General features: G+C 45.1%; 1 protein-coding gene across 1 annotated transcript; it reads left to right on the top strand.

Moving 5' to 3' along the window:
• Window positions 1–99: 99 nt before the first annotated feature.
• On the top strand, window positions 100–22,310 carry ANXA13 (annexin A13). Its single transcript, XM_082752733.1, has 11 exons — window positions 100–138; window positions 11,610–11,691; window positions 13,889–13,983; window positions 15,737–15,907; window positions 16,433–16,466; window positions 16,554–16,633; window positions 17,332–17,400; window positions 17,619–17,720; window positions 19,787–19,862; window positions 20,669–20,781; window positions 22,014–22,310. Exons 1-11 carry the CDS (start codon window positions 124–126, stop codon window positions 22,131–22,133), a joined length of 957 nt encoding a protein of 318 aa, XP_082608859.1. The 5' UTR covers window positions 100–123; the 3' UTR covers window positions 22,134–22,310.
• The last annotated feature ends 1,549 nt before the right edge of the window (window positions 22,311–23,859 follow it).

The raw sequence follows: 23,859 nt of genomic DNA, 5'->3' as shown, positions 1-23,859 counted from the left end.
TTACTGATTAACCCTGGGCTGGGTAGGACCTAGCAGCTCTCGTAAGAGTTGACAGTTCCATCTGAATGCTTGGTTTATTGAAGAGCAGAAGAATTCACGCTTCCACACCCAGGCTAAGCAAAAATGGGCAGCTCGCATGTAAGTAGCTCTTTAATTTGCATTGTCAAGAATGCAACAATTTTGTGGTTTTATTTTTGTCTGTTTTCTCTTCCAATGACATGAATATAGCTGCAAATGAAGTTTTAAACTCAAAGTCTATTTTAAGTGTGGGCGGGCAATTTGTGTGTACACAGCTTGTAACATCCAGTTCATTGGATTACGTGAATTATAAAACTATTACTGTAGCACACAGGTCCTGCGTGTTCTAACATTAATGGCATAGTTAAAAAGGGGAGCGCTTTAATTTTGAGAAAACGAAATGATGCATCAGTTGTCACGGGACAACTAATTTTAGTTAGATTAGCAAATTTGCCTTGGAACAAAAATAATTCCCTAAAGATCTGTGAAAAGCTTCCTGTTCCAGAGGCCAGCACTTGCAAAATTCAGCCAAGTTCCTCACTGAATAGGAGGGATAGGAGGTAGCTTTCACTGATGAAGTTGGGAGTTTTTACCTTCACTTTTAGAACTCGTGGATGCATGACAATATTTATTCAGCTGTGCGTCAATCTTGATTGCCAGCTATCAACAGTATGTATCAATAGAAGCCAGCCTGTTTGCTGATAGGGGTTAACGTTACTGTAGTTTCTCTAGAATTCGCATTGTTTTATTACGCCACTATTTCTTCAATTCAGTTTCAGCAAAGCCCTGAGAGATGCAGAGAATCTGCTCCTTTTGGACCAGCTCTTCGGGACTTTTTCTCTGCCAGACCAAGCGAGAGAGCCCAAAGCTTTTGTGCAAAGCTCCAGCTGCTAAGCCAAGGAGCTTGCTGTCTCTCTGTGAAGGGTAGATGCTCCCATCTCCTCACCATATGTACCACAGGGCTGTCAGCAGGCATCTGCTGAGGGTTCTGACCCTGGAGAGCCTTGCAGTGTAGAACAAGTGTATTTAATTTAGATTTAACGTAGCCAGTTGAGGTCTATCTGTGGTGAGAGACCACAGCACTGCCTCTCAGGCAGGCTTAGCAGTTGTACGAGCTCCGTGCTGGACTAGGTGGCCTGGATGGACATGCAGTATGCTGAAGTTCTGCTGTGGGCACAACTATTTGTGAATTGTATTCACACATTTCTGAATATTTCTGAATTGTAGCTCCCTTATCTTCATTCTGTGTTTGTCCCCACAAAAATTACAGGCAGTCTTGGACAAGTGCCTGAACCTGCATCAGAGAACCACTTCTAGAACAGCCTGAAAATGCTCAGTTCTTAACAGAGGTGTTCAGCTCTAGTTTGTTCTTTCTCCTAATCTCGTATTTCGCAACCACAGGTTTACGAGTGTCTTATGCATTGTGTTTTTTAAACCTCCAGAGCAAGTCTTACAACCTCCCAGACGATGTACGGAAACCAACGGTAGGGACTACCAATTTGTCAGCAGACAAGCCAGTAAGCACTCTTTTTCTGAAGACTGAAAGGGGCACTGTGGTGTTACAGCACGTTGCAGTGGTTTATGGTGGCTTTGGGAGGCACTGCAGTGCACAAAGGTGACTTCTCTTTCGTAGATTGGCACTAGTAAAGCTGGATAACACTGGGTTATTTCAATCTGTTGAATTCTGCATCATTCCAAAATGTTGTCTGCTTTGAAGTTTCAGAAATGAAATTTCTTGAACTGGCCCAAATTTTACTGGAAGAAACAGAAAATGAATCATCCGTGTCAACTGAGGTATTTTGTTCTGGTTAGATGGATTTAGCTTTAAAACTTAAAAAAAAAATAAAAAAAAAAAGTGTTATTAAATGAAATTTTCACTGACCACTAAGCATTGTTCAAAGGAACAATGTTTGTAGGAAAAAGAAAGGTGACATCACTTGGAAGTTAAAATGGGAATTTTTAGCTACATCAGAATTTCTCATATTGAAAATTAAGCTTTCATCAGAATGAATATGTTCCTAAGCATGTTCATTTGAACAAAAGTTACAAATTTTACTGAAAAATATGCTTTCAACAAAAAATTTCCAACCAGTCTAAGGAGTAGCTTTCTGTTTGAATCAGCTCTTGTTTAAGAGCTGCACCTGATGCAACATTAGAGCTCCAAACCTGCACATTTGCACCCATTTTTCGCTGTGTGACTTGGGTCTGGTCCCTCTGTCTACAACCAGCCATAGTTCTTGACTGCTCATCACTAGAGATTTAATGTCTAATTATTTTCTCCATTTGTAGCCTTGCATCTTCACGCTTACTTGCACCTCTGCTCTTCTTCAAAATCACCACAAGTAGAATCAATGCACCTGAAAATCTGGGTAGCGGCTCTGCTGTAAGCAAGGTGCTTTGAGGACACTTTGGGAATAGCAGCAATTGTTTTCATGATACGATGGCTTGAAAACTTTGATGGATTTTGTCTTTTGTGAAATTGTTTAACTGATTTTTAACCCTCTGTCTCTGAAGAATCCAAGATCCTATATGCATTATTCTGTTGTTTTATATGATGTTTGTGACTTGAATTGAGGATGGACGAGTGCTTTGTTGTTAATTTACCTTTTTTTTGAGATTCTTTTGGAGTCCCTTGAGTTTCACCCTCTCATTGTAAAGCAGCCCAAACCTTTTGCCAGGCAGGACTCTGTAAAATAAGAAGGACGCAGCAGGTTGCTGTGGGCCAGTTGGTTTGAGAACTGGAAGGTAAAAAAGTAAGTATAACCTGAAGATCAGATCTGCCTGATGGATCCTCTTGAGGACAAGCTCACAAATATCACAAGGGCTTTTGTGTGGCTTACAAGGATAGAAATGTCTCATTAGTACAAGTGTTACTGCAGCATGATTTGATCATCTCATCACAAAGCTCAACAGTAGCTACTTGTTACTTCCCCTGGCAGACCAGGATTCAGTGACAATAGATTCTTGTTCAGACCCTGGCCCTAAGCCCGCAGTCAGCAGAAGACAGAAATACCTTCTTGTTCAACCACACAGCACTGGGGAAGAACCACGGCTGATTCTTTTCATTTCCATGGTCCCCATCTACCCAGGACATTTGCTGTTCCTTTTAGGTCTGATGCTGCGCTGTGAGTGCAGCTGATGTAGGTGTTAACAAGCATAAAGCATTAATTAATGATTATTATTAGTAATGAAAAATTAATTATTCATTTATGGAAAAGCATTCAAACAAAACCAAACTCTCTGAGGTATCAAAGGGTGATTAGTTTTGTTAAAAAGATTTCAAATAGCTGGACTCTTAACGCTTTTTTTGGTATTCACATTTTTAGTATGTCCTACCTGGGTGATTCAGCTGACCTGGGAGCATCCTGAGACTTCCTCCACCCTGTGAGGTCAAGGGAGTTAGACACAGAAACCTCCAAGTTCGGCCAGTACAGGTGGTTTGTCAGACACTGAACATGCAATGCCTGAACAGTAACACCCCGTGTATGTACCTATAAATACATAGATGGTTTGCAATAATGCATCTTGCAGGGAAGTGTTTTAAAAAAGTGAAGCATTAGGGACCAAGGGAAGAGGCGTGCAGTCCTTGGTCTTCCCTGATGGGATGCTGTTTCCCTCCAGGTCTTCTCCTTTTAAATAGTTCAGATTTAGAAAGTACAGATGAGTCGGTGTGACATTCCCAAAGACCGTGGCCATGTCTTTCAGCCCTACATAGATATACCTAAGTGATGTTAGCCTTTTTGCTGGCATACAGAAGAATTAACTTCAGTTCTATCAATTTACCAAAACTCATCACAAGTCTCAGCTGAGGTAATGAGAAGAGTGGAAAAGTTTTAATGAGACATAAGAACACTTGATCTCATGCTCTGTAAGAGTATGCAAGTCAGAGATTTGGGACCTCAGCTGAAAAAGTACCCTAATAACTAACTCTGATTTCGAAAGTAATCTGCTTTAAGGATCTCCACCAGACCCAAAAGGCTTTGGACACATTAAAACCAGACAATGCAAAATTCTGCCATGAGAGATACCCACAAAAACATTTTTTTTCTCTTAATTATGGATTTATCTCTCATGGCAATGAGTATGAAGATATTAAGCTGTTAAAAATTATCCAGAGGCCCTTTTGAGATGATGTATTAACGGCTGCGTAGAAACAGGAGAGACATTGCAGGAGAGAGCTTGTCTAAACTTTGCAGTTTAAATAGCCGTCAGAGCAATCAGTGGCACTGATGCCACTTGTTTATAACAGGGAAAAAAAAATGCAACTAATTCTAGTAGGATCTTGTTATCTCTGTATTTTTAGTCTCAGATGTAGGAAATAAGGTGATTTGGAAGGATTCACTGAGTCACTGCAAGTCTTTTGGGTAAGGAAGTCTGGTCTACATGCCTTGCATGGCATTGCCCCGTTCACACTTCATACAGAAACTGTTTTCTAGCTAATAGCAGCGAACTAGCAGCACGAAGCTAGCCTAGGCGTGTGCTGCTGCCAACAGCTGTGAAGCCTAAACCAGCCGTGGGGATTTTGGAGAGCGGCAGCGTGCCTGGCAGATGGCATGCAGGTAGGCTGGTGCGGTTCTCCGCGCAGCCGAGGAGGCAGGTGGCAATTTTCCAGCTGCCAACGTTGTGATTGGCCGAGAAAATTGCTCAACCAAACAAAAATGCCGGGTATGCTTTGCAAAACAGCAGAGGAAGAAAGCTCGCGGTCAAAAGGACACGTGTAGTCCTTAAGGTAGGGCTTCCCCGTTGACATACGTCTAGTTGGTGTAAGCTTGTCCCTCCCTGTGCTTGATCTCCTCACATTCCCCAAGAACCCATCCCTTTGAGCAGCACTACAGCACAGAAACATCCGAAGCGAGGAGCAAGAGCAGCAGTCCTTGAACAACAGGACCGAGCCTTCCCTCTGATTACAGATGTTTATCAACCCCACCTTTTTATTACCGTAGCACAAACCCTGGTGCTTGTTGATACTGCCCTATTGCCAGCATGCCGCAGCTGCTGGCCTCTGTTTGTTTTCAAATATTGCCTACCATCTACCCTGACCTCGGTGTTAAAACCTGTACAGTTCACAAAAATTCCTACCTGAATCGTGGAGCCCAACTCTTTGAATTTTACTGAAGAAGAGCTTGCAGAAGAACATCTTATGCTGATAGAATAATGAGAAGTGGGGAACCCACTGCCCAGTAATGACTAAATATCCTCACCTGGGAACAACCTTTCCCAGTTAGATGAGGCATGACCTTGACTTCCAGTCACTGATCTTTGTTTCTTTTGTTTCTCCTCTATATTGAGCTTTTCTAGTACGTGGAGGTTTGTCTTATGGCCTGTGCACTGAAATGAAATGGGGTCTCTGCCCCTTCTGACTGATGGTCTGGAGCTCTCTGAGCAACTCACCCTTTCGTCCCCCAGGAATATCTGCCAGACTTTTCCTCCTCCCTTTGCTGATGTTCACTCCAGTCCCAACTGCGTTTTTGGCTGACAAAAGCAGGAGGATATATTTGCTAGTAGGAGTGGATGGGCTTAAAATAAGGCAACATTAATACAGAAGAGGAATATACCTCGTACGGTGGTGGAGGCTGTGGCTGTTCCTGTTAGCTCATACCTCCTGCTCTGATCCAAAAAATTGAGGCAGCCCCAAGGGGCCTAAGGTAACCTGACAGTGAGGTGAAAAAATATTTGTGACTGTAAATGCCTGTTCTAGTAAAGCAGCCCAGTGATGAAACACAAACATAGCAGCATGTTTTCAGTCTGCTTTTCGAAGTAAATCGGGACCCAAACCCAGCAGCCTTCTCCCACGTTTATTTCTCGTGTTTTATTCTTAACACAAGGAAGTGTTTGGAAATGAGCGATGAGAACTGGGCCGCTAGGACTATCCCTTCAGATAAGGGCTGGTTCTGCTCACAGGGGGTTATCCTGTAATGCGTGATGTAGTGGAGGGCTAGAACCACAAGTTCTAAGACAAAGTATCTTTTTTTTTTCCTCTCCAGTATGTCAGTCTAGTTAACCTTGGATTACAGTTGCGTTACAGCCTGTTAAAGGCTTCTGCAAGGATAAATAATTAATCTTAAGTATGTGCGCGTTGATAAAAAATTGATCACGTAGGTGGTGATTTGCCAAAAGCTGTCTTCCGTGGTCGTAAAATATTGGGTATGATTGAACTGATGAGATAAACACCCCAGCCCTGCCGTCGTGCTAACAAGGTGGCTAGATGCTTTGGGGCACTCCTTGGCAGACAGAGATGACACATTTTCCTCCTCACACAGAAGAGGGAAACAGAAATTCATGGAGCAGGGGGTTGGAAGGGAACTTTGAGATGTCAGCTAACTTACCCACTGCCTACAGCAAGAGCAGCTCTCCCCAAAGCAGTCCTGACTGCTCTCTCAGCGCTGAGCTGGAGGGGAACTGGAGATGTTGGCTGGAGGAGAGGCTCCCTGAAGGTCTTGGAGCTGTTGGGTCAGTGACAGTGCAGGGGGAGAAATGAGAAATCCCAGCAGGTTCCAGTTCGTGATTTGTGGTGGGTTTCCAATTGTTTTGGCTACTACCACCAGCTGGCTGATGTCCAGCAATGGCAACCCCAGGTCAATTCCCCCCAGTTTTACTGCTGAGCATGACACCCCGTGTTGTGGGACGTCCCTTTGGGCATTTGGGGCCAGCTGTCCTGGCTGTGTCCCCTCCAGCTCCTGGGGCACCCCCAGCCCCTCGCTGGCAGGGCAGCACGAGGAGCTGGGGAGTCCTTGGCTCTGGGTGAGTGCTGTCCTGTAACACCTAATGCATCAGGGTGTTGTCAGCACTGCTTTGGTCACAAATCCAAAATGCAGCACCATATAGGGTGCTAGGAAAACAATCAGCTGTATTCCAGCCAAAACTAGGACACTAGGCTAAAAATATGTGTACCCACTGGAAAAGTTTTAGCTGAATTTACCGGCAGGGTATTAGTGGCAAAACTATTAGCTGCTGTGAAATTAAAAAAAAAAAAAAAGAGAGAGAGAAGCTACATGAGAAGCTCCATAAGCCAAAGCCTGATGCGTGTCCTGTGTCAGGACAGGCACTGAAACCAGACCAAAGGCAGGAGATGTGAATCTGGGGGAAAGCAGGCTGTTGGGAGGCAAGCTCAGATTGTCGCATGTGGAACTGGTTTCTGTCATTCTTATTCAAACCTTGGTTTTCTCCAACACATTTTTGTGTTCATAATTAAATGTATGTGAAGAATAACAGGACGGGTAGAATAATTGGGGCTTGATGCCATGCCCATCTCCAGTAACCGCTGCAGATGCCCTCAGACTCTTGAGATCTCCGCACCAGGATGGGAGATGCAGGTGACACAGGAGACCATGCACTTCCCACTGGCAGCAGGCAGCTGACCCAGGGGCAGCTCTAATGGCACCAGGCAGCTGAAGACTGCCCTAAATTTTATTGCAGACAACACTCAGTGCTGTAAAGAGCATGGCTGGGTCAGCCTGCCCTTGCTGCGGGCTGCCACTTTACGTTTTTATTTCTATTTTCCAAAGAAAAATGGGTTGCAGCAACCAAATATAAGCTTGAAATAAGACATCCACCAAATAAATCACAGAAATGGACCTGGCAAAAAGGAAGACCCGACATCCCTGGGTCAGCCTGGCCCCTATCAGAGCTCTGCCCACACCTATTAACTCTGCACCTCGACCAAAACCTCTGTTCTCGAGCATGGTCATGCATCTGCTTCAGGGGATGGGGGTGGAAAAATACCTGTGGTTGCTGAGCTGTATTATCAGCTATTTTCAGGTGGAGTACTTTGTCTCTGTTTTGCAATACAGGAAGCTACCTGGCACGCTCACCGCAGTGTTCCTGCTGCTTTTGTCTTCTGACAGGCTAGCAGCATGTATAAGGAAGCTCTTAGCTTTTGTCTTCTGACATCTTCACAGCGTATTGCTGCTTCTCTCCAGTTCTAACAGCTGATGCCTTCAATCCACCTGAGATCTTATTTTTCCCCTCTTTCTTGCTTTCGCTGACCTTTTTGCTAACCTGTTTATTTGTGCACCACGAGAGCTCCTCCACATGCTGACAAATCACAGAAAAGTCTCCAAATGCTTCTCTAAACATTGCCAACCACCTTCAGCTATAAACTCATCTTCCACCTCCTTGAAGTATAAGTTACTCTAGGAAAAACTACTCAGTGTGCTTTACAAGTTAAAAGTGTTAGTTTTAGACAAGCGATCATCATTCCAGTTTGATGGAAATACATCTGTTAGCCAAAGCTGCAAGGGAAAATGGTTGTTGTCTAAAGATACATGCGAGTGAGGCAAAATCTGTTTAAACTAAGGAATACTGTTCAAAAAAATGAAAAACTAAAAAAGTCAGTGGGCCATGTCCCTGGGCAAGATCAAGGCTGGGACCGTCAGAGAGTGGATTTTAAACAGAGCTTTCCGGGTGACTCAGGAGTTGCCCTTGACAGTTCCCTACCCCGCGTATCAGTTTTTATCTACACAGCTTTGATGCTGGTGTTACTCACGGCACTATATGAACGGCATCCCCCAGACTCATCAGTTAATGTTTTACAGGGATTTATTTGAAGATGGAGGCTTCAGCACAGCTGACTCAAAAGATTCCTGTGCTGCTTTAGAACAAGCGTATCCTGACCGCCATTGAGAAGCCAGCCTTCCTTCTTTTCCTTTGAGAACTAGTTTTCTTTATGTCTTTATGAATCCTCATAAATCCACGGTGTTATTTCAGTAGCAGTTGCTACCACTCTCCTACCTGGAGCACCCATGCTACACGCAGACCCAACCTCTACGATGACAAGTGGCACGGAGGGGTTAGGGACCCACTAAAATCTGAGTTTAGCCCAAGAGCCATCGAGGTACAGGATAGCAAACCACGCTCCCAAGGTGCTGGGATGGCATTAGCAGGACCGGGTGCCCCTCTGATGGGGCTGGGGCAGTGGGAGCCATGGTGGCAGCAGCACCGGTGCGACAGGAGCGATGCCCACAGCCCAGTGCTGCTGGAGGGTGAGGCAGAGCAAAGCACAAAACAGCTTTGTAACCCTTTGGAAGCCCTTTGGGCCTCAGTGTAGGTGTTTCAGTCCTTGAGAGATGGCTGGAAAGGTAGAGCAAATTGACACAGCTGCCATCTTCTCACTTTTCCCCAGCACATCTTCTCTCCCAGGTCTGGAGGAAGCAAATCTGGAGCAACAGCTCAGGACTCCTGACTGGCATGAAGCTGGGGGCTACCATTCAAATAGCACTTGGATAGAGCAGAGTGGTCAAAGCTAGCGACTTTCTCTGTATTTTGTGCTCCAGAATATAAGAACAGGGACATTATCTCTCCAGCTTTCAGTGCCTGTTGGGATTGCCCCAATATGCAGACGGAAGAAATAATTAGTGCACTACCTCACACAGTGGTAACTGACAATCCCAACAAGCATATATCAAGGTATGGACTGAAGAGCTGAAAACACTTGGCATGATAAACGTAGTGTTGGGGAGAAGAGAAGGCTCTCTGTGGGGCATGCTTGGTTGAATGGGCAGCAGAGCATCCCCTTGGATGCTGCGTGCGATGCTCATTGAACCCACCACGGGGTGAGGAGGACTTGAAGAGGCCCATTGTGTGTGTGGTATTTTTATCTCAGGACTGTATTTCCAGCATGGATTCCTGTTGGGATGTAGGATGCCGTTGTTCTGGTCCCCAATCTCATCCCTGAGGCTGGCTAGCCACCGTTGTTTGTTCTGGGGTTGCAGGGAACAAAGGTGGATTTTATTCTGGTAAACCTGCCTGTTACCAAGGGGGGAAGGAAAATGAGGGTGTAACATATCCATCAGAAAAGGAGAAAGAAACTAGAGCTGAATTTCCAAGCATATTGTACAAAACCTCTCTTGTACATGACTCCATCAAAGAAGCACAACCACCCCGTCACACTAGAAAAACAGGGAAGCAATTCAGGCCATTCATTTTGGACAGACAGGGATCCCTCCATCTGTTTTCTAACTTTGTGCTTTTCCCTTTCATTTTCTTGGAAAAGTCCTTGAGAGATTGGAAATCTATGAAATAAAATCTCTCCCTAGAAAAATACAATTTACATGCATCTATTTCCACCTTGCTCGAAAGGTTTAAAGAAGTACGGGTGTACCCAGAGCATACAGCAGGACACAGGTTTACTAGGGATGCTTGTGACAATGAAGAGGACACGAAGGTGTTAGGAAGGTGCCATAAGACTGAGAGAACTTTTCACTTTGCTGTTGTTGTACCTCGCTAATTGCTGCTGTGAAAATAGCTTTCAGTTAGGGTAATCTGAGCGAGATGGCTGCAGCACAGCAGCTGCCAGCAGCAGTAAATTGCACCCTAGCCATTAACTGCTAGAAAAGCCAAGATGCTTAAATGGTCTTTAGTCTATTACACAGGTAAAGGAGCACAGGGACTGGGGGTTGATCCTTGAGATAAAACCCAGCAGAGCGATGCTGGCTGTGGTGTTTTTCAGGAATCACCTCTGGCCCATGCTCTCCCCTAGGACCAGGAGGCAGCTTGGCCACGGAGGCTCTTCTGCTGTTTGGTGGCATTTTTGGAAGGGCTGAGGAGCCCTGTGCCATGCCCTGGGGTGGCATAGCCCTCAAGTAGCCCTAAGGGAGAGCACAGTGCCATGCCTTTGGGTGCCTACCCTTCATCATCATCAGCAGAGAGTTGGTGTAAAGCAAGCTGCCGGATCCCCCTGCTGCTATTTGAATGGAAATGCCAAAGCGCTCCTAATGCACGCTTAAACCCCCAGGGCAGACGGTGTGCAAATAGTTCAAATTGATTTAGGAACCTAGGAGCTATTTTTCAGTGTTGTTTTAGCTCCCAGACATTCAAATGATCTGATTCGTGATACTACGGGGGATGGAAATGTCACTGACCTCCTGCTCGCAGATACCTCTGCCCTCGTCTGAGAAACAGCCGGGTAGAGGATGTGCCAGCACTGCAGCCCCTCTGATTCACAGCTTATCAGATCAGTAGGAATTAGTGTGGTTTTCTGTTTACATTGATATGTCAGGCTGTAAACTGCTGCTGTGGCTGTGGACTTTGAGTTATTATCCCCGATAGGTCTAGCTCAAGGTAACCATATGTACAATACTGACACACACAGAAAAAAGGGTGCCATCTTTCTGCTGTTATATATCTCCAGTTATCTCATTTGCCTGAGCGCATCGGTGCAGGAAAGGCTCACAGGACCAGTTTGTATTCAGCTGATTGGGACTGGCAGCTCTCAGCCCTCCCAAACGTCCTGCAGAGGAAGGGCACGGTTCTGCCCGCACCAGATAAGTCGTTTATATTGGCCTGCTGTTAAAGTGGCGCAGGCAAATCATATTTGATCTGGCACAAAGTTGTCCACTCTACAGTCATTACATTCAAATTATTTGAACAAGCCAGAACTGGCAGAGCAAAGTTACACGGGATCGGCATCACGTGCCACGTGGGGACAGCTGGTTTTGCTCCAGTCCTCGGGGCCTCGTGACAGATACAGCATTTCTGAAAAGCCCAGCATGATATTTACAGTTTAGATGACGTGACAAAAGATCAGGTGAGAAGCTGGCCTGAATTTCTGCAAAACCATTTTTCATGTATCTTTTGTCTCTCTATTTTCCCAGTCAACTGAAAAACGCCACCACCATCACGGCTTTGATGCAGACCGAGATGCCAAGAAAATACACAGTGCCTGCAAAGGAGCCGGTAAGAAAACTCTTGGTTCCTATTCAAGATTATAAACAGCATACACACACACAAAAACAATTGTTTAAACCTTTTTCGGTTAATCTTTATCCTTTCTGTCACCTACTGACTCAAAGCACATGCACACCCATGGAGTTTAATAGGATTAAGATAAATGGGAAGGGAAGACAGCTTGTTCCTCAAAGACTGGTAAGATCTGGTGCGTTAACTGCATGGCTGCAGAGGATTAGGGTAAACATTAGGATTAGGATAGGGCCATGAAGCTGTCAAGGCTGATATGACAGTCATGGGGTCAAGCCAGTCAGGCCAGATTAAGGGCAGGGGTATATGTCCTCTCCCGGGTCTTCAGGGACTGGTTAAAAACATGACCGCCTCCAGATGCTCATCAGAGCCCACTGCAGCTCCATCAGCTGAAAGGAATATGGGAGGGATGTTCCTCAACCTGTGTCAGTGATTGAACCAAAAGTACTGGCGACCACCATCTCCTAAGGGAGTCTTAAAGTAAACTGGCTGAATTTAAGCGCTGCTGTGAACAGGAATGTCCAGCGCTCACGGGTCCTCAGATCCACGGAGGTGCCAACGTCCAGCAGAGGCAGAACAGCTGAGCAGCATGTGAGAGCATTAAGTTATTAATCCACACCAGGCATTTGCACAGTAAACATGTATTTAAGCCTTTCTTCCTGGTATAGCACTGACACTCGGGATTAGCTAGTGCCTGAATTTTAGGAACAGTGTCCTATCGACATACTCAAGACAGTTCCCCTGAGGACTCTCCCCCTAAAAGTTTAGCCCCACATTGTCAGATAGAGGTGTTGTTCCTTCTAAAATAGGACCATGCCTTCTGTCTTGCTTCCAAGCAAAAAGAACTGGACAAGGTGCCCTAAACTTGTCTGAATGTACCCAGTGATGGCATGCAGGGAGGAAAATGCATCAACTGCTATTGAATGCCAACATCATTTGTATTTTTGTTGCTTGTACTGGTAGCTCCTCAGAAACCCTTGCAGGCCCTAGCTCCCAAGAGCCTGCATTAAGGCATAACACAACACAAAGTCCAGTAGCTGGAAGCAGCAGATGGAAGATTTTGGGGCAATATTCACCAGTGTGACGTGAGTACATCAGCAGAGCTGTCATATGGCTTGATATGTTTCATCTGCCATTTGAAGCCTTCATACTCTCTGGACATTTTGGCAGTGCCCATCCCGTGCAGGATCAGAGGCCCCTCCAGATACACATTTTCCATTTCAATACCTGCCTTGAAGAAATAATGCCCAAGGCAAGTTGTTGGTCCCGCAGATAGAAGCGCACCAGGACACATGTTAATGCAACAACTCCTCTGTTGTGTCACTCCTGCATCCAAACAACATTGCTTTGGTCCTGTCCCATTAGCCACAAACATCGACTGATGTCTCCCAGCAGCTTTGTTCAGGGCAAACATCTGTTTATATTGGCTTAGGGCAAGAAAAGCACAAGAACAAGGTCATTGCCTTTAGCAAGCCACTTCCATCCTTGCATAGGTTTCAGCTCGAAGCTGCCCCAGGAGTTTCTCGTGGCAGGGTGTCTGCGGTCGGTTCCCCCACAGGCTCCCCAGAGACGCAGCCCCTGTGGTGCCCATCACCTGCACTTCACAGTGGCTGCATTCTCCCACTTATTTTTGCCAAACAAAACAGCATCAGCAGAGAGGTTCAGACCATGAAGGCTGATTCCCACTCCTCTTTCTGACACCATCTCTTGTAGAGACATTGTTCAGGCAGTGGGTTAATGATCCTCACCTACTCCTACCGCTTGTCCCCAGGCCATTGCCACATCTGTAAAGCACCACAGGAAGGGGTAGAAACAGGGGCAGAGACTGCTCAAACAGCCACTGCCAGCAAAAGTTCGGATATCAGCCTATGTGCAGACAGTGCCCTGGTTTTAGGGCATTGACTGATCTGAAACAGAAGACTCAGATTCCCTATAACATATAAGCAGCTGCACAAGGCAATGAACTTGTATTTTATGTTTTGAACATTATAGCCAACTACAGATGCATGTTTTGTCAAAAGAATCTCACGTACTTTTACAAATCCTAGAGTTGGCACCAGTAGATGTATGCACATCGATTTGTTTCTCTTTAGAGCCAAGAGCACTCAGTCCTGTTTTCTTTCCTCTGCGTTGGATTCCCGATTAAATGCAGCCTATGCCCAACCTTCTTTTTCAGGAACTGATGAAAAAAAAATTATCGAAGTCTTGTCAAGCCGAACAGTGGAGCAGAGACAACAAATAAAACAGAAGTACAATGCTTTGTATGGCAAGGTATTTCAAAATTAACAGCCTCTTTGTTTCAGACAGCCTGCCTGTGGGAAATGTAGCCTACAGTGCTCTGCTTTTCAAATATCAAGGGTCCAGCAGATTTAAGGAGGTCACTTGTTAGTTTCTGATCCAGCATTTTCTATTATCTCCCAAAATACTGATTATCTTAATAACATTAGGCCTCAGAGTCTTTTTGAAATCAGCCTTACCCAGATCTGAGCAATTTAGGCAAAGCTGGGACAGCTAGAAAATAAGTCATTACCAAAATTTAAAATATTTCAGCTTGTGTTCATCTTCGGTGCATCTCAAAAAAAGGAAGCCTGAAGCCAAAGCTTTCAGGCAAATGCAGCTAACTTCAGTTCCAAATCCCGCTCAGACCAGGTGCATATTCAGAGGAACCACTTGGTCTTACATCATTATATTTTTGTTGTGTTGAGTGGATTTAGTATTGATTTATGCTCATGCTGAGATCGACTGCACAGTGCAGAACAGAGAAATCTCATGGAGCGCTTGGTTTCTGGTGGACGCATGGACTGCCTTGGTCATTTCGTATGTAAGAAAAATAAAACCTTCCAGTGTATTATTTAGGTGAACAGCTGAATAGCTGAATCTTGCAGAGCTTATTATTAAATTGGTATTTTCTTAAGGTCTGCTTCTACTTTAGTCATTAATCAATGATAATAAGGCAGGCAGTGCAGAAACAGAAAGCCTTTCATATGTAAACCAGACAGCAAGCATGGGTTTGGGTGCATACACCTGGCTGAGTTAGCTCTATAATGAGGATTAATAAAAATAGGCAGTAGAAATGGGCAAATTCCAGGGGACATCCCAGTGAAACGAGCACATAATAAACCTTCCCACCTGCCTGGGCAGCCTGGATATCTGGGAGGGCAGCAGCAGGGCCGTAAGTACCACTGCCCTCACCTGCTCCTGGGACCGGCTGCAGCACTGGTGCCAGCCTCTGGAGATCATGTCTTCATCTGTGATTGTGTAAGAGCATGCCTAGGAACAAAAGATTTCAAGCTGGCCTTCTTTATTGTTGTTCCAAAGTTGTCAAATGCTTCCTGTACTGCAGGAAACGTCAGCCACAGATAGGGCTTAAAATAAATCATTGATAGACATTCTCAGCGTGAGTGCTTGGCCAACACGTACACAGTAGCCAAGTCTTCTCCAGGGTCACCTTAATTTTTGAATTAAGTAGATACTATCAGAAAGAGGGTGTTTGTTTTTGTTTTTGTTTTTGTTTTGTTCTTTCTTTTTATGGGGTTCCTTGTTTCTTTGTTTGTTTTTTGGTGGAAAAAAAAAATCTGATGGCTTGAAAGCAAAGCACTTCATAGATTTTTTTTTGCTTTTCCCAGTAAGTCAATTCTAACCAGAAGTGGAAGAGAACTTGAAAAAGCTTGATCCATTCTGGTGCACCTCATTCAAAGAAGGTTTCTGCATCGTGTTTCAGAGAAATCTCTCCTGTTAAGCTTTTAAAAACACTAGTTGACATGTATTTAAGCAAGTAAGAGTTCAAACTGAAATGAGTGGCTAATATTTAAAGATGGGAGAAAAAATTATTTCAATATGAAACTATTAAAATATCTAGAGTATTTAATATGAAAAAAGCCTGTGTATTTCATGGATTTTTCATGTTTTTGTCACTTTCTGGTACAGAAAAAAGCTTTGAAATCATGAAATTCCCTGAACCAACCAAATAAATCTTCTAATCCCTCCTCAGCTTTTGCACTAACCCTTCCACCCACCCTCGCAGGACATGGCAGAGGTGCTGAAGGGAGACCTGAGTGGCAATTTCGAGAAGGCCGTGCTGGCTCTGCTGGACCTTCCCTGCGAGTACGAGGCCCGGGAGCTTCGGAAGGCAATGAAGGGTGCTGGGACAGACGAGTCGCTGCTGATTGAGATTCTCTGCACACGAAGCAACAAGGTTGGAACACCCGGGTGGATTTTACATGTGGTGTGCCTTAGGTAGCAGGGCAAAGAGCGGGCCTGTGTCTGCTGCAGCCTGAAGGTTGTCACACCAGAGCCAAAACTCTGACAAGAGTAAGAGCTGTGCAATTCAGATTCCTTCCTCAGCCCTACACATCCCCCACACATCTCCTGTGGAGGCGCAGGGCAGCACTGGGGATGCAGAAGTCCCCAGGAGCCTATCTTTAGGCATCTGTCAGAGCCTTCTGCATGGCTCTGGCTGAGGTTCCCACCACTTACAAGAGCACAGTCCTCTTCAAAAATCCCTTTAGCTCATCCCTGAATGCAAACAAAACCAGCCAGGCAGTGGTCCAAATGCTGTTATTGGTAGCATGGCCATCCAACGTGGCGGAAAGGGCGAGTTGTGCTCTTTGTGCCCTCTCCCAGCTCCACACCTGCAGCGTCTGAAGCACCAAGGGCATGGTACTGACCTGCTGCTTTGTCTGTTTGTTTGCCTATTGATTTATGTTTCTTATTTCCCTAGGAAATCATAAACATAAAGGAGGCGTACAAGCGGCGTGAGTAGTGTTCCCTTTCAAACACCTTCATTTAGAGCCTTCATTATTGAGTGAACCCTCTCAGATTTGATTTCTTTTCCTCCACAGTCTTTGATCAGGATCTAGAGTCTGATGTGAAAAGTGACACAAGTGGCTCCCTGAGGAAGGTGTTGGTCACTGTGCTGGAGGTAAGGCTGGGAACTTGCTACTATGCACCTGCTGGGGAGAGAGATTTCATTTTTTCTATCATAATAAGGATCATCTGCTATTTAGAATAAGGCGACTGTAATAAGTAATATAATAATGAATATAACAGTTATTATAATAAGCAAAAGGCATTCTCAAAAGCATTCTTCAGGATAAGAGCCTTTACGTTTGCAACTTTTTAATATAACAGCAAGGTTTATATAAAATCAGAAGTGAGTTTTTAAATTCTGATTTCTCTGAAGAGAGCAGAAATGGAAAGATTCACTAAATACACCAGTCTGGAAAGCACTGGTATATTTTCAGGAGAGACAAATGCATGTTATCCATAGATTTTTTTTTGACTCAAGGCTGAACAGCAAAGCCTAATGCTTGAAGATTCCTGTCCTGCTCCTGAGGCATCAGATGTGCAATGGCCTTAGGGCCTCAGCACAGAGCAAATAAAACTGTGAGATAAACCCTGCCTCGATGAACATTCAGGCGTCACCTCTGAAGTCTGGGGTAAACTTGGACAGTTGGATCCTGCGCCACCACAGTGGCCCATTACTAGGCTGCTGTCAGCAGATGGCAGCAAAACTATAACCAGAATAAACGTGAGGGCTTCGAAATTGCCACTTTCCTTCCCATTATGACTGTAATCAGCACTTGGTCTTTTTTCCTACTGTAATATCCTCTTCCGTAGGCAACTCGGGACGAGAGCCAACAGGTCAACACAGAGCTCGCTGAGCAAGATGCCACAGATCTGTATAAAGTAAGTGAAACTGCAGAAAAAGCCCCCTTGTGCAGTGCTGCTCAGCAATGTGCTGCCTGGGAGGCAACAAAATGCACCGAGCATGGAGGCAAGGGCAGGGTACAGAGCTGAAGCGGGCGGTGCACGTGCTGGAGTGTGGTGAATCAAGGGCTCCAGCTGACTTTTTGTCTCTGCTGTGAATAAACAAGTGCTTCAAAAACTGATACGCAATCTTTAAGGCAGGAGAAGGCCGCTGGGGAACAGAGGAGCTGGCTTTCAATGTGGTCTTAGCAAAGAGAAGCTACAGTCAGCTGCGAGCAACCTTTCAAGCCTATGAAAAGGTGAGTTATTCCCTTCTGTGATGCGGGCTGCACAGGGCCTCACATGTAGTTTGCAGACCCTATGACAACATGTAGGGCAGGTGATGCTTTATTTGCCCTTTTTAAATGAATCTCCGAAACTATTTCTATATGACTGGGTCCTGAAAGAAATCAGGGATAAAAGCTGTGTCTTCTGCCATTGAAGAACCCACTCCCCTTTATAACCCACACAACATCCAGCCAAATAAAGACTGTGATGTCCTTTCCACAACTGCATGGCTGTGGGTGTCACCACTCCTGCAGCAGGACCAGCAAAGAGAGATGTTCCTAAACTCCTGCCCTGAAGCAGAACTTTGCCTTTCTGACCTTTTCTTCTCCTCCAAAGCAGAGCCTGGCAGGGTCTCTCATCGTGGCCACCCTGCTTCACACACTCCTATTGACTGTTTAACCTTCCCCTTCCAAACCCACGTACCCGACCAGCCCATTGATTGCCACAACACCACATCATGGTGCCTCTGCTGAAGACCACAGGACACAGTTGACACAGTGGTGGTGGCCTTGTGGTGGCTGTCCCATTTATTTTTAGTGGCCTGACCTTTTGGGGGCAGTGGGGAAGGCACACAGATGGGTGAATATGTGCCAGGTCAGTCCCTGGCTTACTCCTGAGACCCTGGTGTCTCTGGGGGTGCCTCTTCCAACCCCTTGCACTCAGCTGCTGCAAGGACTTTGCTGTGCTCTCCTCTATCTCCGAGCAAAAGGCAAACTAGGCTAGCAGGATCCCATCCGGCTGCTACGTCTGGTGTCACCCACCAGGGACATTTTACTCGTGACTGGACCTGGAGCTGACCTCCACTGATGCCTTTCGCCTGGAAATGACCCGTGAAAGTCCAAGCAAGGGGAGATCCTTCTCCTGGCAGAAAGGCGGAAGCTCAGCAGTGACATTTATTCTCAGGAGAGGGCCACACCTCCAGCCTCTGTCTCTTAGTCCTGAGCTTCGTAGGATGACTGAGTTCATCAGGAAACCATAACCCTGCGCACGGGAGATGTAAAAACCTTCAATCGCAGCCATATTTCAGTGTCAGCACAATAAGGAACCCTTAGCTGGAAAAATGTTTGCAGCTTAATCCAGCTTTTGGTTTGCTGCTGGCAGGAGAACAACAGTCACTGACTGGTAGTTCTTCGTAGTCCTGCAAACCCTGGGGGGTTCCAAGCTACCTTGGCTTTTGGATTCATAAAGCCGAGCAGATCAGGTTGCCCAAACCAAACCACCACATCCTGCCTGGCTGCATCTGAAGGAGAAGGGGGCCAAGATTAGAGCCACACGAACTTGAGTCCTTCTCCACATTTGGTTAAGATAAGTAGGGCTGGCTCTACACCAGGCTGACACTTGCAGAACCTCTCAAGGCACCCGTTGCTGCTTTGTACCTGTGGTCTCCTCGGCATGAACAAAATCCACCCGAGTTTTAAGCCATGCAGGGCCATCCTGATAGCAAAACAGAGCAAAGTAAAAGGTTTTGAGGTTTGTAACATTCACAAAGGTCAGGATGAACTCTGTTTTAAAGTAGTAGTCTGTTTTTCCCCTTCCCTACAGAATAATACAATAACTAGGGAACAACTGCAATGCCTGTAAGCTTTCCCTGAGCAGCCAAAGACAATAATGAAGTCTAATGAAGTAACAAAACTTCATAGAGCTGGTAAAGTTCCAAAATTTATCTTCTGTGTGTGGAAGCCAGCCAGAGCTTGATAAAGGGGTTAGAGGGAGCTCAGAGAGTTTCTCTTTTGCTTGGGGTTGCTCAAGAAGAAGCCGCAACTTGTTTGTCCTAGAAGCCCTGGGGTATGCATACAACTTGCTTGATTTAGGTTATCTAACTGCTGTGCCTTACCGAGCCTTGTAGTCCCTTTTTTCTTGGTGCCAGCGGATCTGTGAGCACTTACACCAGAAAGGATTTTCCCTTACCCTTGGAAAGTCTCAAAAGGATCTGAACTGGCCTTTTGCCATTGTGTCCTAAAGCTGATGCTGGTTTTATGGCAGTGGGATGGCTTGTACAGACAGCAGCTCTGATGGCTACTCTTTATTGTCCCTCTAGGTGTGTGGGAAAGACATAGAAGAATCCATTAAAAGTGAAACATCTGGAGATCTGGAGAAGGCTTACCTCACTCTTGGTAATAAAATGTTGAGAGCTTTCATTTTTAGTTCTTGCCCTCATTCCTGGGGTTCTGTACATAGGTGACAGCTATTGAGATACCCTTCAACTGAAGCTGACTCATCTTCTAGGAAAAGAAGAACCAGGTTTCAGTAATGATTTGGAGCCCTTAGTTTTAGAAATAAAACATATCAGACACATCTCCTCTTCACGAGGCTACGTTATTTGCCCTTTAAAACAGGGTGAGCAGCTTCAAGCTTCCCCTGAGGCTGTATCTGCTGATAACTTCCAGCTGATGCCTGGGCACCATCAGTGGGGTGCTACCAGGCTACCACCAAAACATACAGGGTCCCTGACAGCCGTTTGGCACTGGAGGTGACTGTCATCTGTATTTACACCTCTACCCTGCCTCTGGTAAGCTTACTGGTATTGATTTTATCCGTGTGGATCTGGGCTCTCCCAAATCTTCCCCTTCTGAGTTGCGGAGTGAGCAAGTATCCCGAGAAGAGATGGGCAAGGAGATCTCCAGATAGGCAAATGCTCATTCTCATCCATTTCATTTTCACCGTGGGATAGCAGCACATTCAGCGCTGATCATTACACCGTGTAACATGCTTTCCCTGTGGAGAAATGTATTCCCCCATTCAAGCCCCAAACCTCCTTTACATGCTGTCAGGGGCCAGTTACAGAACAAGAGCCCAACTAGCTCTGTGTGATCATAAATCCTAAAGAGTTTTCTTTCTTTCTTATTTATTTCCTTCTCATTGAAGATGTATTTCAAAGTGTAAATGTGCAGGTGTAATGAGGTTTCTTACTGTTTTCTAGTCAACTGTGCCAAAGACTGCCCGGGTTACTTTGCTACACTTCTGCACAAGTCAATGAAGGGAGCTGGGAGTGATGAAGAGACTTTAATTCGCGTCCTTGTGACCAGGGCTGAGGTAGGACACCCTGAGACCTGCAATACTGTAATACCATCAGCTCTGGGAGAAATACAGACTTAGAGGGTACACTGAGCCCTGGTAGATCGTGTGCTCAGCCAGCCCCTTCCAGACCAATGACACCAGAGGTCACACTCTGCTTTTGTACCTAGGCAACTCTAATTTTGGTATTGCATCTAATTCTGTTTTGGGAAACAAAAGCAAAACACACCAAAACAAAACAAAAACACAACAAAACAAAAACAAACAAACAAACAAAGAAAACAGAAAGCATACAGGAAATTTCAAGTGGAGTCAACTGTACCTAAATAAAATTGGTCCATGGGGAGGTCTGGCCCCAGTAAGATGTGTAACAGTAAATGCCTAGTTATGTAATGATAAAGCAGCAGTTCCCAAATTGACAGTTTCTAATAAACATATGTCACCAATTCTCTCCGATTCCAGCTGGGAAAAAACAGATGGGAAGGAGGGAAGAAAAATTAAGAGCCAAAGGAGATAACTGTAATCTTAAAAAGCACAAAACTGCACAAGGCATTTGAGATCATAAACACAGCCTTTAACTCTTCCTTCCATGTAAGCTGTTGAGATTGTATAACCTCAGAGCTGTTCCAGTCTTGACACAGAGAAGTTGTTCACATGGATGAGGAGAGCCTACGTTTCAGTGATCAATAGTGTGAGAAATTAGTCGCCAGTGTAGTCTCTTGTTAAGATGTGGTTTAACTATGAGAATGTTTCAAAACCAGTGATAAAGATCAGGGCTGTGCCATGGGTACCTTTTCCCAGGAAAGCTCAAGACAAGGCTTTTCATTCTCCCCACGCAGTAACCAGAAAATTACCATGGTGGGTGGGTAGAACAAAACTGTCTTTTGAACATACTCCTGGAAGTGATACTCCTTCTTGCCACTGCAGAGTGGCCTCAGGAGTATGCAGTGATCTGGCACCAATGCTGTGCCCACACAGCACTGCTGAGCACCAGGCAAAGATGCCCCCAGGCACCCCAGCATGGCTCTCCACTCAGGCCTGTACCCCTCACCACACACCATCTGACATGGGCTTACCTCAAGTCCCACTATTAAGCTGGGTCCAAGGTTTTTGGACCTACTGCTTTCTCCTCTTTTCCTCCCACTGGCATCAGTGGACCTTGGGTCAGACCCTGGGGTTCCTCATAGAAACAGGGCACATTGCACAAAGCACGTCCCACTCATCTAAAGAAATTCTTGGTGTCTCCTCAGACCGACCTGCCAGAAATAAAGGGGAAGTTCCAGCAATTGTACAAGAAGTCATTAACTGAAGCTGTCCGTTCTGATACCTCTGGGGATTTCAGAAAGTTGCTGCTGGCTATTTTGCACTAAAAAGCCATCAAGAATGAAGAAGCATGCTGAGCAGCCACCTCTTGATTAGTTTCCAAAATAGCATCCAAAATATGTGGCATTAGCACAAAGAAAAAAAATCCAATTTATTTTCTTTCCAGCTGGGAAACATGTTGCCAAGTAAAGCTGGACGTGAGGTTTATGTTATGGCTATCTCGCCAAATGTCCTTAAGCAATAAAGACACGTTAAAAAACTAAATCTAAATTGGCCTCTTTGTGTCTGCATATGTGGAGGAATCTTTATTTTCTGTCATGATTTCTTCTGGGTAGACTTATTGCCTTTATTTAGTTCCAAAGATTGTCCCTGATCTTTCCCTGACTTTTTCCCCCAATTTGAAGGGTGTTGTGTCATGCCATGACAGTCCTGCCAAGAGAAAATGGATAGAAATTTCTTTTCAACCCATTATTACAGCTCTTCAAACAACCTGTGGGCTGTGAATTAATGATTTAAGTCAAGCCTGAGAAAAATCACGCTATCAAAAGGGAAGGTTGGAGTGATTTCCCTGTCTGTGAGCTCCTGCCTCAGCATCGTCACCTCCTACGTTACCCCATGAAGGAGATAAGGAACTGCAGTCCATGTTAGTACCACCTCCTGAGATATGGCACAGGAGAATGGCTGGGGAAGAGACAGGACTTCATGAGGTGGATGTGTCCATCAGGAAAATGCTGTTCCTACAGAGCTAGACATGGATCTCAGGACAGTTGCACAGTCTCTGTCCTTGGAGGTTTCCAAGACCAAACTGGGTAAAACCCTGAACAACATGGTCTGATCTCATGGCTGACCCTGCTTTGAGCAGAGGGTCAGATGAGAAACCACCTGAGGTCCCTTTCACCCTGAATTACCCTAAAATCCTATAATCATATGACAGAAGATATAGATACATGGTAACATGAGAGGGCCTGACAAATAAGAACAGAGAGAAGAGAATCTGGGTCAAGGAGATGGACTTGTGAGCTCTTCGTGTTTGGCCCCCTCCCTCTTCTGCATGCACTACACCGTGAGGGGAAAGATCTTTCAGACCTAAATTCTCACAGGTACTTTGACATCTCATTTCCACTGAAAATAGTGTTTTTGAAGAATGGGACCTGTTTCTCCCTGCTTGTATCAATGTTACAGTGGTAACATCTGGACATCTACTTATAGTTGGTAAAGATAGGACAAAATAAATGGACAATGGGAAAAATGGGGAGCTTGTAGGATTTGTGTATCACACAGGTATAATAGGATGTCCCAGCATTTTAGAGGCCTGATCCTCCTTTGACAACATTTCAGTACCCTAAAAATATCAGAGGCAGATACCAACCCTTAAGTGAACCATATGATACTGGATTTGACTTTTATCAAAGTCTTTAATTTTCAGACCCAGAAAGAGTGAAGCGGGGCAGGATCTGCGTGTCTCCTTCTCGCTGTTGCTATGGGGCTATTGTAATCAGAGACTATAGAAAGGATACATGAATAATCTACTTAGGTGTCCAGTGTTCCCGGTGATATTTTATCCTTTCCAGGTCACACTGTGTGCTCTGTCCAAGATAAGCTGGCAGGTACCCATTCTTAAATGATGTAGTTGGAACAAAAAGACGTGGTTGTCTGAAATGCACATGAAGGAGCTGGTTTAGGCAAAGGATTTGTTTTGAAATATTCGAGCAAGAGTGCCCAAAGCTGTATGATTGGTTTCTGTGAAACCTCTAGGAGTTCAGCACCCTTTAA

Source organism: Aythya marila (genome assembly GCF_965140915.1).
Source record: "Aythya marila genome assembly, chromosome: 2".
NCBI lineage: Eukaryota > Metazoa > Chordata > Aves > Anseriformes > Anatidae > Aythya > Aythya marila.
This window is presented reverse-complemented; position numbering and strand designations above follow the sequence as displayed.

What these genes read in the sequence shown, in the direction of transcription:
- ANXA13 (XM_082752733.1), top strand. An exon ending in TGTTGGTCACTGTGCTGGAG is followed by an intron (nt 16,634 to 17,331) that starts GTAAGGCTGGGA and finishes CCTCTTCCGTAG; the next exon opens with GCAACTCGGGACGAGAGCCA. An exon ending in ATGCCACAGATCTGTATAAA is followed by an intron (nt 17,401 to 17,618) that starts GTAAGTGAAACT and finishes GCAATCTTTAAG; the next exon opens with GCAGGAGAAGGCCGCTGGGG.